Below are 16,430 nucleotides of genomic sequence, written 5' to 3'. Positions count from 1 at the left end.
AGCGTTGCTCGCGTAAGTGGCCAGGGTGAGGGTGGGCGGACCTTGTGCGGGGGCGAGGCCTCGGACTGTCAGTCCCCCGCCCACTTATCCTGAGCTGGCTTCTGCTCCTGCAGTTGACCTCCTCCTCGAGTCTCAGAGAAGTTTCTGCTTGCTTTATAGTGGTGAGGCGCTCATAATCTAAACTTTACCATCTTAACCATTTTTAGGTGCACATTTCAGGGGCATTAAGCGCGTTCACACTCTTTTGCAGCCATCCCCATCATCCAGAACTTTCTCATCTTCCCATACGGAAACTCCACCCCCATCAAACGCAGATCCCTATCTACCTCCCCAGCCCCTGGGAACCCCATTCCACTCTGTCTCTATGAACCTGACTCCTCTGGGAAACTCATAGAAGTGGAGTCATGCAGTATTTGTCCTTTTGTGACTGGCTCGTGTCTACCAGGTTCCACCATGATGTAGCATATGTTAACCGTTTTAAGGGCTGAATGATATTCAATTGTATGTGTATACCATATTTGGATTATCCATTCACCCACTGATGGACATTTGTGTTGCTTCCACCCATTGGCTGTTTTGAATAATGCTGCTATGAAGACGGGTGTACAACTTTGCTTTCAGTTCCTTTGTAAAACAGACACTCCTGTGTATCCTATACTCTCACACTACCCTTCACTTCTTATCACTAAATGTGTGTGGGGGGGGTCCCCACACCACACAATTCTCTGACACCAGCTAGGTGTCTTACAATTTAACTCAATTTTTAATCCATCTATCTGGAGATAGCATGAGATCCCATTAAGACTGCCACACACACTCTCTCATACACTCACACTCTCCCCCCCACCCCCCACTGCAGATGCAAGTCGAAGTCCAGGTTGTCACCTGTGCTTCTGACCAACCAGCTATAGATCAGAGGTTCCAACAGCCCTCTCCTTGGGTTCAATTAGTTTATTAGAGTGGCTCACAGAACTCAGAGAAACATTTTACCCACCAGATTACTGATTTGTTATACAAGGATATAACTCAGGAACAGCCAGATGGAAGAGAGCAAAGAGCAGGGTATGTGGGAAGGGGTGTGGAGCATCCATGCCCTCTGAGCACACCGCACTCTCCCCAAATCTCCATGTGTTCCCCAACCCAGAGGCTCTCCAAACCCAGTCCTTTTGGGATTTTACAGAGGCTTCATTACCTAGATGTGATTAATTAAATTATTGGCCATTGGCTGTTGATTCAACCTCCAGCCCATCACTCCTCCCCAGAGGTCAAGGGGTGGGACTGAAAGCTCTAACCCTCTAATCACATGGTTGGGTCTGGCAACCAGCCCCCATCCTTAGGGGCTTTTCAGAAGTCGCCTCATTAACATAAACTGGTTGACCAGAACTCCCTAGGGTTTTCCAGGCCCTTGGTCCCCTCCCAGTCAGCTTCCTGGTTGTGAGCAGCCAGGCCTGGAATGCAGTTCCACTGGCCTTTCATGGAAAAGGTCTTCCTCTGTTGGGCCTGTGTTCCTAGGGTGACCCAGCACCTCCCTGTCAGCCCTGTGAGGTCAGGGAGGAAACCATTCAAGGACAACATGGTGGGGGGGAGGTGCATTCCTCCAGCCTCACATCAGCCCATCCCTTGGCCAGCAGAAAACCTGCTTCCCACCAGCACAGCCTGTGGGAAGGGCCAGCAGGCTGACCCAGGGCCACCCGGAACCTTACCTGATGTTCCCAGTCCAGTGCCAAGCCCAGCCCACTTGGTCCAGCAGGGCCCCTGCTACCACCTGGGGCTGTTTAAATGCAAATTAACTCAAATGAAGTCAAATGAAACTTTTAGCTCCTTACTGAATGGGCCACACTGAAATGTCCAGAGCCACACTCAACTGGTGGCTGCCTCCAAACAGAGCAGGCAGCACCTCCCACCATTCTAGAGTCTGCCAACCAGCACTGCTTCAGGCTCCCTCCTCCAGGAAGGCTTCCCAGATCTCTGCACCAGCCTGGCCAGCCCAACAGCGGGGACCCCTGCATGTGGGCATGACCTGGCTACTGCTCCTTCTCAGGTCCTCTCACTGCAGCTTCTCATGCCTACAGGTCTATGTGGAGGGAACTGTGGACTGGCCTCAGGATGCTCCCAAGGAACCCCACTCATTGGCCTGGGTCCAGCTGGGGGCATAGGTTGCTGCTGGATCCCATGTGCATCTCCTCCCTCTGAGGCCATGGGCCCTGGAGCTGTCGGATGGGGTGGGGATCTGAGAGCTGGAAAATCAGCAGACATGGGGGTCCCAGACCCTGTTTCCCAGCTGCTGCCAGGCCAGGGGTTGTTTCCTGTTATTCTCTCCTTATGGCCTCCTCCCTTCCCAAAGTCAGAAGAAGGAAGCTGCCCCCATTCTGGGCACCCCCCTCCCTGAAGCCCTCCACGATCTCCCTGAGCAGCCGGCGAGTTGGCTCCAGCCATGGAAACGGATGAGAATGAGACAAGGCCATTCTGTCTGATCCTGCTCCAGCCGCTCCCCTGGCATGGCCCTGCCCCTATACAGACCTGGGTGGGCCCCACACAGCCCGAGGACCCCACCAGGCAGTGAAGCAGGGGTGGGGAGGCCTGGGCTCAACCCACCAGCCTGCTCCAGAGCACAGAAGATGGGGGACGAGGGTCGATGGCTTTGCACCCCAGTTCAGCTCTCCAGCCTCATGGCCATACAGGCACTGAGAGGATTTTTTTAAGTAGTTAGGTGAGCATTAAGTGCCAAGTTTAGTGGTTGGGTTCCACCTCTGAGAGTTAACAGACTTGGGCATATTAGATACTATGTCATAGGTGGGAGATGGACACCCCGTTAGGGTATCGGGGCTCAGGCATGAGATCATGGTTATGGTGGTTCAGAACATCAAGAAATTGGTGTTAAGAGGTAGGAATGTGTATGACACAGAGGTTGGCTCCCCTAGCCTGGGATGGCCAGTGACGTCAGTTGAGAGGACATGACAGTAAATCCTAAGTCACCCCATCGAAAGCTCACAAAACATACAGGGCCCCAGTGGTTCATCCAGGCCCCTAAGTTCCTGAGACAAGAGACTTATGCGTTAGGATCCCCTTCTGTGGTGACTGAGCTTTTAGTTAGGCATCTGCCTTCTAATATGGGTTGCATTGCATCCCCCCAAATTCACACTATGGAGCCCTAATGCCCAGGACCTCAGAACGGGGCTGTATTTGGAGATGGGGTCTTTAAAGAGGTGATTAAGCTCAAATGAGGTCACTGGGGTGGGCCCTAATGCAATAAGACTGGTTTCCTTATAAGAGGAGATGAAGACACAGACTCACACAAAGGGAAGACCGTGCGAGGACACAGGGAGAAGACAGCTGTCTACACACCAAGGAGAGTGGCCTCAGGCGCTGACACCTTGGTCTCGGACTTCCAGTTTCCATTACTATGAGAAATAGATGTCTGTTGTTTGAGCCCCCAGTCTATGGTATTTGTTACACAGGGTGAGCTGACTGTGATACCTCCCAGAATAGAGCCTCCATTTGCAGTTTTCCTCACAGTTGGGATGCCCTTTTAACAACCTCTGGCTGATGGAGTGTTGATTAGTTGGGGTTCTCCAGAGAAAGAGAACCAATTCGATAAGAGATTTATTATAAGGAATTGGCTCACTCAACTATGGAGGCTGAGGAGTCCCAAGGTCTGCCATCTACAAGCTAGAGACTCAGGAGAGTTCTAGCCCGAGTCTGAATCTGAAGACAGGAGACCAGGGTGCTTGCTCAAACTGTCAGGCAGGAGTTCTCTCTTACTCCGCCTTTTTGTTCTACTCAAGCCTTCACCTGACTGGCCAAGGCCCACCCGCACTGGGGAGGGCCATCTGTTTTACTCAGTGTGCAGATTCAGTGTGAATCTCATCCAGAATCACCCTCATAGACACACTTAGAATCATGCTTGTTCTGGGCACCCCGGGGCCCAGTCAAGCTGACCCATAAATGTAATCATCACTGGCAGTCTGGAGGGAGAATCACTTCTTTGGGAACCTTAGTCTTTGTTCTTAAGGCCATCACCTGATTGGATGAGGGCAACCCACATTAGGGAGGATGGTCTGCTTTATCAAAGTCCACAGATTGTCAATGCTAATTTCATCTAAAAGCACACCTTCATTGCAACATCTACATTGGTGTTGGACCAACCCACGGAGACTCACAGCTTGACCCACATCTGACTTCCATGTCACAGACACGCAGCAAATAGATTTCCCCAGGAGCCCCTGGGCAGTGTCCTGCTCCCAGTGACCTAGCTGCCTCAAACTGTATCTAAACCAATTAGGAGTGGGGGGGACTGAGATGATAGAAACTGGACAGGCTAAACAGTATGGGGCGAGTTATGGACCGATATCAGAACTGTGGTAAAAGAAGGGGGCAGTGGCTGCAGAGGCCCCAAGATCACGTGCCCCTGTGTGTGCAAGTGGGAAGGGTGCTGAAGGGCTTCACACGTGGCTAGGGGGGGCAGCGGACCAAGGCCAACAGAGACTCTCTATTCCACATGCCCTTAAAATGTGACACTGGCCCATTGAGAGGGATCCTGTAGGCCTGTGACTGCTGTGATGTGAAGTGATATGACTTTAGGGCTGGTGATAAGAGTCAGTTGGCCTTTGCTGGGTCCTCTTGGGCCGCCATGCTGCAAGGAGGTCCAAACCACATCGAGGGACCCCAACATGGACCCCCAGCTCGGTGAGTGAGGAAATCGTTGAGCCAACCCTGGCCCCACCAGACACTCCCAGGCTGCAGCTACACCAGGAGCCCAACCCGAGTTATAGAGGGTGAGATCCTGATATTACTTTGCTCAGGAAGGGCCCAGAGAATGAGGTCCTGACCGCTTGAACTTGACCTAAAGCTCCCTCTCTGTGGATGGGGGGAGGCTTCCCTGGACACTGTCACAGTGAAATCCAGAATGTTCTTCCCCAAACACAAACCTGCCCAGGGTCTCCCTGTCTGCTGGCTTAAGGCTTCTTTTCAGGCAGCTGCTGAGGGCCCATGCCCCACCTTCCACCCCTTGTGGGACCCTGTCACCATCAAGTGTGCCTCATGGCCTTGAGATGTGGGAGCACTGACCATCAGGATCGAGGCCAACCCTGCTCGGAGTGGACACCTGCCTTCCTCACCAGCCCTCTCCAGCCACTAGGGTGGTTCTGAACCCTAAAGTCTCCCACTATTCCCCACCTGGAACGCCCACTTATCTCCCTGAGGTCCTGATGTCCTCCAGGCCCTCCACTGGCTGCAGGAGGCTGCTCTCAGGGACACGGGGGTGCAGGGAGGCTATGGAGGGGCCACGGCAAGGGTGTCAGCCAACAACAGTGCAGATGTCCCTCACCAGCTCCGCCCCTCACTGCACCCAGTCACACTTGTGGGAGCCAGGCATGGCTGGACAGCATGTTTTCCACCGCAGAAACCCTGTATTCCTCATGACGACACTGCCAGCAGCACAGCCCCAAATGCAGGGATGCCAGTTCCATGGGCTTTCCTCTCTTGGAGAGGCGAGTGGTGAGTCCCTGCTTGGGATCTGGATTGGCTTTCCTTCTGAGGCTCTGCTTCCAGCATTGACATCTGGGATTTCATGGGGGTGGGGCTTACCTGGGGGCAAGGCTCACCTTGGGGTGGGGTCACCTGGAACCCGGGATCAGCCAGACCCCACAAAGGAAAGGGACTCAGCCTGCATTTGGCATCTGACCAGAGGCAGGCTGGGTTGGGGTTCACCCAGGCTTGGAGCTTGGCCCTGGGACCCCAGAGAGGGTTAGCAATCTGGGAGAAGCTCTCAGGGCCTGCCCTGGGCCTGAGGGAGGCTGGTAGACAGCAGGATCACTGAAGTCTAGACCAAGGTGGCTCCTTGATGGCAGCAGCTGTTTCCCCAACTGTGCTCACCTTTGCTCCCCACCAAAGCTACCACTGCAGGCTTTGGCCAGCATCTGGATAACGCCGGGGCCTGAGACAGGACTGCCTCACTGTCCTTTGAGCTGCCACCTTGGGCTCTAAGCATGCAGGCCCGGCTGTTCTTTGTTCTCATTCAGTCATATCCCTCCCCTCTGGGCCAAGCCTGTTGCCTGGCACAGAGTGACACCAGAGTGTCTCCAAGGAGCTGCAGGGGCTCAACCTGGGCCTTGCTCCCCGGATGGTCCCTGCAAAGTGGTTTCCTCTCCCAGCCATCCCAGAGCTGAGACATGTGTCCCCAGAGGCCAGCGGTGGACACGTACACACATGCATATATGTGTACTCACACATATGTGCGCATGCCACACTCCCACATACACACACAGGCACACACACACATTCATGTGGACATTCATACACATACACATGTGGTTGTAGACAAAAGTTAGTTTTATTTCACTCCCTTTGGAGGCTGTGTCTGAATTGGGGAGGGGGCTGGAGGGAAGAGGCTGTGGTGGGAGCCTCAGAGCGCCTTCCCCTAGCACGGGCAAAGCCATAGCCCCTCACCACCATCCTGTTGGTCTGAGCGGCAAGGGGGGGCTGATGTCTTTTCAGAACGTGAAGTATGTCCCAGAGGCAGGGGCCACGCCAGGCCAGCACAGGAGCTGGAGGGGCGTGGTCCCATCCACCCCGGGCCCATGCGGGACCTGAGCCCCAGATCTGCCTGGGCAGGGAACAGGAAGCAGGGTGCAGGTCCACCTGGCACTCGAGGCAGCTCATGCTTGGGGCCTAGTGGGGGTGAGGCAGGAGGTGGTACAGACCAGGGCTGGGCACAGGGGCCTCTGCCCACTGTGGTCTCTGTTTTCCCTTGTGTACAAGGAAGACCTGGCATTGCTTCCAGCTCTGCAAGAACCAGAACCTGGGCTAGAAGAGTGTGGGTGCTAGGAAAAGAGCCCCATTTGCTGGGCAGGGAGTGAGGGCAAGCACAGTACTCCCCAAGACCCAGGCCAAGCACCCCTGGGCAGTCACACATGGGCTACTGCCAGGAAAACGGGGCGGGAGGGGGTGGAGCTCTCTCCTGGAGGGCAGCCTTGCCCTGAAGTGGCCAGCTGGGTGGCTCTGGGAGGGCGGAAATGCCCCAGCCACCGTCTCACCTACCCATCAGGGCTTATGGATCAGAGCTGGGGACCATTAGTGATTCCCAGGCCTCCCTTCCCCCCCATCCTGGATGAAGATGGGGCTCAGGCAGGGAGGGGCAGTGATGCAGAGCAGGCTGGTGCTCCCTACCCCCTCCCGACGGGGAGAGCAGCCACCTGAGGGGGAGGAGGGCAGGTTGTGCTCCGCCCTGTAGGCAGTGTCCAGACCCTAGACTTCCTCCAGAGCCCTCCACCTCGGCCCTGGTGAGGAGGGAGGTGGGACAGCATCCAAGGCAGGCCTCAGATCCACACGGTGGTCTTACCCTCCCTGCTGCTGCTCGCACTGCCCTTCTCAGAGCCCATCCTGGGTTTGGCCCCTGGCCGGCCCTGGCCCCCGGCAGTGCCCCCCGACGTGGCACTGCCCGACCCGGAGGCAGGGGCGCCGGCCCTCAGGGGCCCCCGGGCGGTTGCTGGAAGGCCAGGGCCTGGTGGGCTGTCGAGGTCCCCAAGCGACCGCCGGTCCTGCAGCGCCTGCAGTGCCAGGTTGGCCAGGTCCTGATCGTGGGTGCGTGTGCGCTCAGCCGCGCGCACCACCAGGCTGTAGTCTGGCGGGCAGGCCAGGCCCGAAGGCGCAGTGGGGAGAGCACAGGGCTGCTGGTGAGGCATGGGGCCAGGGGTGGCGGGCAGGGGGCGGCGGCTGCGCACAGCGTCTTGCGCGCTGCCCAGGCCCAGGTGCGCCATCTCACAAAGGTTGAGCACCAGGCAGAGGCAGCTGACCACGTACATGACCAGCAGGAAGACCGTCTTCTCAGTGGGTCTCGACACGAAGCAGTCGACCACGTGTGGGCAGGGCTGGCGGCTGCACGCGAAGAACGGTCGCACCTCAAAACCATACAGCAGGTACTGGCCCACCAGGAAGGCCACCTCGAAGGCGGCCCGCGCCACCAGCTGGGCAACGTACACGCGCATTAGGCCCTCGCGCTGGATGCGCCGCCGCCCGTCGTGCTGACCTGCCGGGCCTGGGACCCCAGTCGCCTTCGGGTCCCCTCCTGCGCCCTTGGCTGCACCCACGTCCTCAGCCTCGTCGTCTTCGCCCAGGCCCTCGGCCGCCCCCGGATCCTCATCCTCTTCACCTAGGCCCAGCATGGGCTCCTCTTCGCCCAGGTCTGCGGGCTCGGGCCAGCCCGGGTGGGGCGGTGGGGGCAACGGCAGGGGTGCGCGGGGCGCGAGGCGGCCTGGTCGGCGGCGAGAGGCGCGGCGGCGCTCGTCCTGTGAGGCGCGGGCCAGGCGGTGCACGGCGTAGCCCAGGTACATTACGGAGGGTGTGGAGATGACCACAATCTGGAAAACCCAGAAGCGCACGTGGGACAGGGGTGCAAAGGCGTCGTAGCAGACGTTGTCGCAGCCCGGCTGCCGCGTGTTGCACGTGAACTTGGTCTGCTCGTCGGAGTAGATGGACTCACCGCCCACCGCCGTGAGCACGATGCGGAAGACCACCAGCACCGTGAGCCATACCTTGCCCACGAACGTGGAGTGGTTGTGGATCTCTTCCAGCAGCCGTGTCAGGAAGCTCCAGCTCATGTTGGTCATAGGGGCGGGGGATGGGACCTGCAGGCCACGAGCAGGAGCTCAACCTGGGGCGAGGGTAATGGAGGCAAGGGCTGGTGGGTTGGGAGGGTGTACAGTGGCACCTGGAGCCCCTCCAGGAGCGCCGCCCTCACCCAGGGTCCTGACCCTGCCCTAGGAGGGATCAGCAAGAGGCTGGGGCCTCTGAAGCCAGAGGATAGACCCTACAAGGACAGACAAGGGGTCTCCTTCTCTGGCTGAGCACATGCCCTTGCTCCCCCCAAAACCCGACTCTAGGTCCCCGTGGCCTGGAGCAGGGCCAGCCCTCCTGCCCTCCCCCAGCTCTCTAGGGAAGCCCAGTGCCGTGCAAGCTGTGTCCCTTACCCAGCCTCTGGGGACCTCACCCCAGGCCCTGAGAGCCACAGGGAGTCCACTGGGTGAGCTGCCTTCGTAGGGCCAACCAGAAAACGGACCAGCCTCGCTCAGAGTCTGGGCCTCACCTCAGATGCCTGCTCCCACCTTGCAGCACCCAGGTTGCTGGATTCCTATTTCCAGCATACCAGGGGCCCACCAGGGGATGGGCCTGCAGCCTGCCTGGCCCCCCAGCTCCTCAGCCACTCCAGTCCCCCATCAGCCCACAGTTCTCCAGGCCCCTAGACCCAGTGGCCCTCAGCCCCCAGCCTCCTAGTCTAGCCTTCTCATCACCCCCTAATCCCATCCATCCCCAGACTCAACGGCTCTGTCAGCCTCCAGCCCCTGTAGCCCCCAGCCCCACCAGTTCCAGACGCCCCACCAGTGGGCACCCCCTTCCTCCACATCCTGGACAGGGGCTCTGGTCCCCCTGTCTCCACAGAGGACCAGTGCCGTGCTGTTTGCGTCCCCCCACCCCCGCCACTGGTCCAGCTGTACCAGGGGCTGAGGCCGACCCTCCAGGCTGCTCCTCCCTCTTGTTCCAGCACTCCCATGTCCTCTGCACATCCTGGCTGGGGTGGGGGGGTGAGCCCAGGTGTCTGTTCAGGGTGGCACCACGTGCAGCGAGGCCCACAGACACCGTAAGGCACACACACAATCACACTCGGGTACCTGTGACACTCGGAGACAGCCATGTGGCCACTTACCACGTCCCAGACCAGTGTTCCTTCTAGATCAGCTACCCCTGAGTGAGTCTGTACCTAGAAGGGGCTCAGTGGGCAGGACCACACACCTCTGTACCCCTGCACCTCTAGGGAGGGGGCTGCAGCCTCCTAATGCCCACCCTCCCTCCTCCACACCAGTACCTGCTCCTGGGTAGTTGGGAGGCAGAAGACCCTTGAGTACCTGATGCTTTTGTCCCCCTCCTTCTGGAACAGGCCTGGGAGGCAGCGTGGGCAGGTGTGGAATGGAACAACAGGGGCATTCAGGGCTCCGGGCCCTCTTTATGGAGCTGGGGCCTCTCCCGGGGCAGGGGGTGGGGGCAGGAAGAGGGGGCAGCCGGGGTTCCTGGGGAAGTGACCCTATTTCCTCACATGTGTGTGCAGCGCCCCTCTCATAGCCACACACATGCAAACACTCACAAGTGCACATGCAAATACGTTCACTCAGACGCACATGTGCCTACATATGAATACACACTCACATGTGCAATGCACTCATGCACAGGCACACACATTTACAGGTACACAGACTGGCACATGCCCAGCCCTTCAGGGCCATCTTTGATATACCTCTGCCTCAAGGAGGAATGAGCATGAGGGTCTTGATGTCCTCAGCTGGCTGTGTTTCCTCAGCTCTAACTTCAGCTCTCTTTCAGGACCTGTCCCCAACCCTGACCTCGGCAGTCCCACATCCCAGGAGGCTGAGGTCTATAGTCCCACCATGCAGGAACCCAAACAAGGGATGGCAGAGCGGCCCCCACTTCTCTGCCCTCCAAGATGGAGCCCAGTGGAGAAATGGGAGGGAGGGTCGGGGTGCCAGGGCGGTCCTGACCCCTTCTGTGTGGTGGTTAACAACTGGCCCTCGGTGGAAAAGCCTTGGTGTAGTGTTTGCTGACTCCCGTGGTGTAAATGCTCCCACCAGGCCCATGACCAGCTCGAGGAGACTCGCACGGGGGCGGGAAGTGGGGGTGGGGGCAGGGTTCTTGAGACCAGCTCTAGCATGGCACTGGGTGGACCCTGCCCTGGGGTGTGAAGGATGGCACGTTGCCCTGGGGGGCTGACCTGGGCGCAGTCAGAGCCCCCCCACCCGAGATGAGTCGTGTGGAGAAAAGAGGGTGCAGGCCCTACAGGGTGTCAGCCAAAGGGGACAGCGGGGGCAGCAGGAAGGGCGAGCAACCCTCCTCTCTTCCTTCCCCCAGTGCCAGTGGGGGAGCTCAGGCACCCTCTGGGTGTGGAGCACAGGCTCTGGCTCTTCAGACCCAAGGGCCCATGCCTGCGTGCTGCGTACACGTGCGTGCAGGGCCTGTGTCACACACGCAGTCACGGCGGGGTCATTCCATGGTCAGGGGGCTGATGCTGACCAGCTATGGCCTGGAGGAGCCCAGGCCCTCAGTGCCATGCGCAGGGGTCCCCTAAATCCAGACTTCTGGTGCCAGCTGCTGGATCGGCACAGGGATGCCAGCAGGCACAGCAAACCCCAGAAGACCAGACCCCAAAATTTCCCTCCAAAGTGTCTTCCTCTCAGATGGGCTTATCCTGGACGGCTCTCTGCCCAGACCCCCTCTGCTTCATCAGCAAAAACCCTGAACCGGACTCCGCCGGGTCCTGCCGTTCCCTGGGCCTGCCTCGCTTCCACCGAGCACCTTAGGAAGCCCAACGACCTGTGCTCCTGAGACTCCTCCTGACTTTGCAGTAAAATGCCAAGCGCACCTGGTCCCAATGCACCAGCACCCGCATTCTGCTCCCACACAGGCGGAAACCACCCCTGCCGGGGCTTCTGCTACGCCGCAGTCCCACGTGCGTCCACTCCCCGCCCACAATCCCGCTCCACCCCACCCCACGCTGAGCCCTGCCCCCTCGTCCTGTCTCTCCACCCGATTGCCTCTGAGGCCAGCCCACCACCCTGCTATTATAGATTGGTTTATAGATTGTCGCCCAAGGTAGAAAATGTATGAGACCCCACTGACACAAAGGATACAATAACTAACTAAATGGGGGAGAAGGGAATTCTGAATAATTCATGTAGTCGCTGTGACCTCAAGGAGGGTGCTCTTCCAGAGAGCACAGCAAGGAGGGAGGGAGGAGTACAACCTGACAGACATCACCTCAGCAGGTGGCCGAGGTCCCCACCTGCAGGGAGGAGCCAAGTTGAGAGCACAGACCTTGCTGCCCCGAGGCTTCTTCCCAAACCCTCACCCCAGGCGATCATGAGATATATTGACACGTTCCAGGAGGGGCTTTTACGAACTACCTGACCTTCAAAATGCCAAGGGCATCAGTAACTAGTGAAGTCTGAGGGAGTCACCCCCAAGAGGGACCAAGGAGACACGAGGACTGTCACCCCTCCCCCTGGGGACCTTGGGACAGCAAAAGGACACATGAAAAGTGAGGAATCTTTGGCTAATGGCAATGTATCAGTATTGGTGCACCAGTTGTGACAAGCACATCACTGCAGAACTGGGTTTGGGGGCAAATGAGAACTCTCCCTGGTCTCTTTATAGCTTCTCTGTAAATCACACGTGTTGTAAAATAAAAATCCTTATTTAAACTGGTTTCCTACTCCATCACTTCAAGTTCCCTCTCCCTGTCTTGTCCCATCTGGAACGTATTTCTCTGTGTCTGAAGGCTTCAAGCACAGAGCTGGGAGTTTTGCTTGTGACCTCTCCTGGGTCTGTGGGGTGCAAGAAGGACCCCAACACAGAGATGGGGCAGTGGGAGTCAAAGGCCAGGCCCATGGCTGCCCAGTGCTGATGGGAGGCAGCCAGTGGGAGCTTGGCTCTGGGCTGGGCCAGCAGGAGAGGAGGGTGTGGGAGGGGGTGCTGGCCCCTCAGGGAACAAGGCCCTGGCATTTGCTGGGACCTTTGTTCAGAGGGAATCTCACCCAAAGCTACATGTTAGAGCAAGTGCAGGTGGGGGCCACTCAAGTGGGATCCAGGACGAGGTCTGGGGAGAAGGGGCCCAGGTGCACCTGGGTGTCAAGGTCTGGGAGGGGACAGGCCTGGGAGTGTTCACTGAAGGGTGTGGGGTCGGGGGAGGGAGGGGTGACTGGGCAGGGTGCAGGGCACACAAGGGGGATCCCCATGAAGGGGGCTGGGGTCATCTTCACCAAGAGTTGCCCGAGGCGGCACCCTATTGGGAGGAGGGTGATAGGCAGGCACCATGGGCTTCAGTGGGCAACAGGATGACCTGTGCTGGGGTGAGCTGAGCCCTGCACACCTGGTTCTGGCACCAATGGAGTGGCTCCTGCAGGGGTGGGCAGCTGGGCTCTCCCTGCTTCAAGCCCCTTTCACCCCTGGGTCTGAACAAAGGTCCTGGGCTGGTGGGGGGCGGTGGTCAGAGGCTGAGAACCAGAGATGCCCAGTGCCTCCTCCTGTAGTAGTGAGGTCAGGGCCTGCCCAGCCATTTCCTTCCCATCCCTGGCCCAGCTTCCTCCCATGTGCCCCCTCTCATGGTGGGTGGACTTCCTTTGGCTGAGGTGGGGCTGCCTGGCTGCCCCGCCGCCCCCACCCGGAGTGGCGTGCTCAGCTCACCAAGAGGACTGGTGGAACCCTTCCCCGGGAACCTGGGCATCTCAGGCAACCTCCCCCTTCCTGAGGACTCACATTCCTGCATGCACCTGGCACTGGGTGGTCCCTCCTCTACATGAGTACCTACAGGTAGCCCAAGGCGGACTCAGCCCTGGGAGACTTGAGGCCTTAGATCAGGGACCAGGGGTTGCTCCTGCAATCCACCCACCTCCCAGGCTAAGGTCTCCCTCCTGCTGCTTGCCTACCCACCCACTGAAGTGCCCTGTGGGGGACAGTTCTTACTCAGAGAGTGGGGCTGCAGCACTTGCCTTGCTCAGTCCCCAGTGCTGTATGCCTGAAGAAATCTGATTTCTCTCCACCTCCACTAGCCCCCAGGCCTCCCAATGGTGTCCTCCCTCACAGCCTGGCCTTAGGATGCCCACGAGGTCTCCCCCTTGTCAGTTCTGTAGTGGTTCTGTGGGTTGTCTTCCATGTCCCTCCGTCCCTGTGCCCCTGTCCTGGATGCCCCAGTTGTGTCCTGCCTGAACCACCTGGCCACTGAGACGTGTGCACCTGTCCCCAACCCAGGTGCCCAAAACCCAGGCCCCAGGCCTGGGGACCCTCTGCCACATCCATCCACCCCCAGCCACTCCAGTGCACACCACAGCCTCCCACACAGTGTAGACACCAGCCAGTGGCCAGGTTCCCTTCCCAGTCCCCTACCCCCATTTCCCCTCCTGCAGGCACACCAAGGTGGGGACACAGGCCCCGCTGGGTTGGGTCCCAGGGAGCCTGGGGCTCTCAGCACAAAACCCATATCCTCAAAGGTCCCCAGGGACTTCCTGACCTGCTCCTGCCCACCTCAGAGCGGACCATGTCTGGACTCCCTCCAACAACTGCATACCCACACACTTATACACGCATTTGCACGCCCACACACTTCATCCTCACGCTCAGGCACACACACACACTGCTCTCTGCCTTGTACCGCTCCAATGGCCTTCCTCTGGGAAGCTCCCTCCACAGCCAGAAGAGTGAGGTGTCCCTGCTGCATGCTCAGTGCCCCCAATCACGCAAACGCTCAGCAAATGCCAGTGGGATGATTCAATGTCTGAGGCAATGGAGCCCTGCCTGGAAGCTCTGGGCAGGGTTGGTGTAAACCTGAGGTGGCAGGCCCCTCCTCCCTCCCAGGGCCTCCGGAGGTGCAGGTGGCTGCGCTGGTAACCGCGTCCCATGGTGACCTCAGGACATGGGACTCTGGTCTGTGGAGGAACGAGGGGCCCCCTCTCTGCTCTAGCCTGGAACCCAGGAAGTGAGGGGCCTCCTGCAGGAGTGGAGGGTGTGGTTGCGACAGGCCTGGGGAGTGAGTCATGGTGGCACATGTACCGCTCCTGCAGCCAGGCCAGGAACTGCTGCTACAGGGAGGCCTGGGCCGTAGAACCCTGGGCTTTGGCAGGGGGAGGTGTCAGGAGGAGCAAGGGTGCGAGGCTAAACCAGGACCCCTGCCCAAGCTCAGGGCCCCCTCAAGGACCTCCCCAGGCATTGCTGGCCAAGGGCAGGACACTGCCCCTCGGACCCCACGGGCTGCCCACATTTTCAACCCCTCCGTCAAGCCTCCACCCGGATGCGGCCCAAAACGCTGCGTTAAAGCCACTGCAGGCTCTGCCTGCTCGGTGTGTGGCAGTGTCCCTCTCTCTGCCCTGCATCCCCCCTTCCTGCCCTCAACACCTGTTGTGTCCACCTGCTCCTCCAACAGCCGAGCAGACCACAGGGCCAGCTGCCGCCCCTCAGCCGTGCTGCCCCTTGTCGGGACCCCAGCCCAGCCCCGCTCCCCATTCTTGTCCAGCCACCCTGCACGCAACCTGCGTCCAGACAACTCACATCTGTGGCGCAGTGGGTGCCGCTCCTGGAGAACAGGAGTCTGTTCTGCTCTGCTAACCTCCAGGACCCAGATCTGAGGACGCAGGACCTAGCAGGCGGCCACAAGGGTTTAGGAGGTGCCCGTGGCCACATAAAGGCTAAACCTAGAGCAGTGTGGACAGCAGGCAGGTGTACCAACTACAGCTTGTCTGCCCATGTGGAAGAGGTGGGGCTCCCCAACCTCCCCCCAGGGCTGAATAGCCCAAGGCCCCAGCCTTTGGATACACTGCAGCTGCCTAGCTGGCAGGGGCTGGCCGGTCCCACATGGCCTGAGGGGTCCCAGCTGCTCGGGGGCCCACCGCCTTGCTCCCTTGCTCATCAGCTGGCCTGAGCAGCTTCTGGGGGAGGGGGAGAGGCAGGCGTCTGCCTCTACCTCCTCCTCCCCTTGAGTCTTCCTGCAGCTCAATCACCACCCAGAATGGTGGCCCTGTGAGGGCAGTGGGCCTGAGATGGGCAGACCCCCAGAATGGAGGGCCACCCAACCAGGCTCAGCACCCGTTATCTCCTGGGGTTGGCTGTTCCAAGAGAGTTGAGTCCAGGCCCCCGAGACCCTGGGCCCAGAGTGAACGGGGTGCTGCTCAGCCCCAAAGGGCACCCCAAACCTGGTCCCCTGGTGGTACCCTACCTTTTCCAGGCCAGGAAACAAGTCCTTCTGAGCCCTTCCACCTGCTGGCTGGCTGGACCCCAGCCCTCCTGAGGGTGTGCACCCGGCTAAGTCCAGGGCCCGACCCAGGGCCACCTCTCACCACCAAGCACAATGTGGGGGGAGGGCCTTCAAGGGCTCCATTGTTCCCCCTGAGGCTCGGGGTCTGAATCCCTGATTGTCCCTGGGGCTGGATGGGTCCCAGAGAGGGAACCAGTCTCTCCCAGGCTGTACAGTAGGTCAGGAGGCAGCCCAGCCCCATCTCACTTGCCCCCAGGCCTAGGGGCTGCCCAGCGTCCCTCTGCCCACCGTCCAGTGTCCCGGCCCAGCTCTCGCCTGCCCTCCGCTGTGCATCTGCGCTTTTGGATGGAGCCCAGCCTGTTTCTGCCTGGGCTCCCTGCCTCCTCCAGGTCTGCATCCACCATCTGTCTGGGTTCCACTGTAGGAGCATGGCCTGGGCATGGACCAGGGCTCAGGCGAGTGCCTCCTGCGCCTAGTACAACTCAGCTGCCCCGACTTGAGATGGGCAGCTTTTGGAGGTATCTTCTGAGACTCCACAGAGCCTGGAACCCTAACGGAGGCCCCCAGGTGTCTTCCCTGGGCTGGCCTCTCCAGGAACATTAGGGCCGGCCAGACCCCCAGTGGG

At 59.3% G+C, this 16,430-nt stretch overlaps 1 protein-coding gene across 1 annotated transcript; it reads right to left on the bottom strand.

Annotated features, from left to right (window-relative positions):
- Positions 1-7,316: 7,316 nt before the first annotated feature.
- Positions 7,317-15,234, bottom strand: GJC2 (gap junction protein gamma 2; the record flags this gene model as incomplete). Its single annotated transcript, XM_079703858.1, has 2 exons — positions 7,317-8,624; positions 15,103-15,234. The coding sequence occupies 2 exons, from the start codon at positions 15,232-15,234 to the stop codon at positions 7,317-7,319; spliced, it is 1,440 nt and encodes a 479-aa protein (XP_079559984.1).
- Positions 15,235-16,430: the final 1,196 nt, after the last annotated feature.

Source organism: Hyperoodon ampullatus (assembly GCF_949752795.1).
Source record: "Hyperoodon ampullatus genome assembly, chromosome: 4".
Classification (NCBI taxonomy): domain Eukaryota; kingdom Metazoa; phylum Chordata; class Mammalia; order Artiodactyla; family Ziphiidae; genus Hyperoodon; species Hyperoodon ampullatus.
The sequence above is the reverse complement of the archived record's forward strand: the minus strand, read 5'-3'. Positions and strand labels throughout refer to the sequence as shown.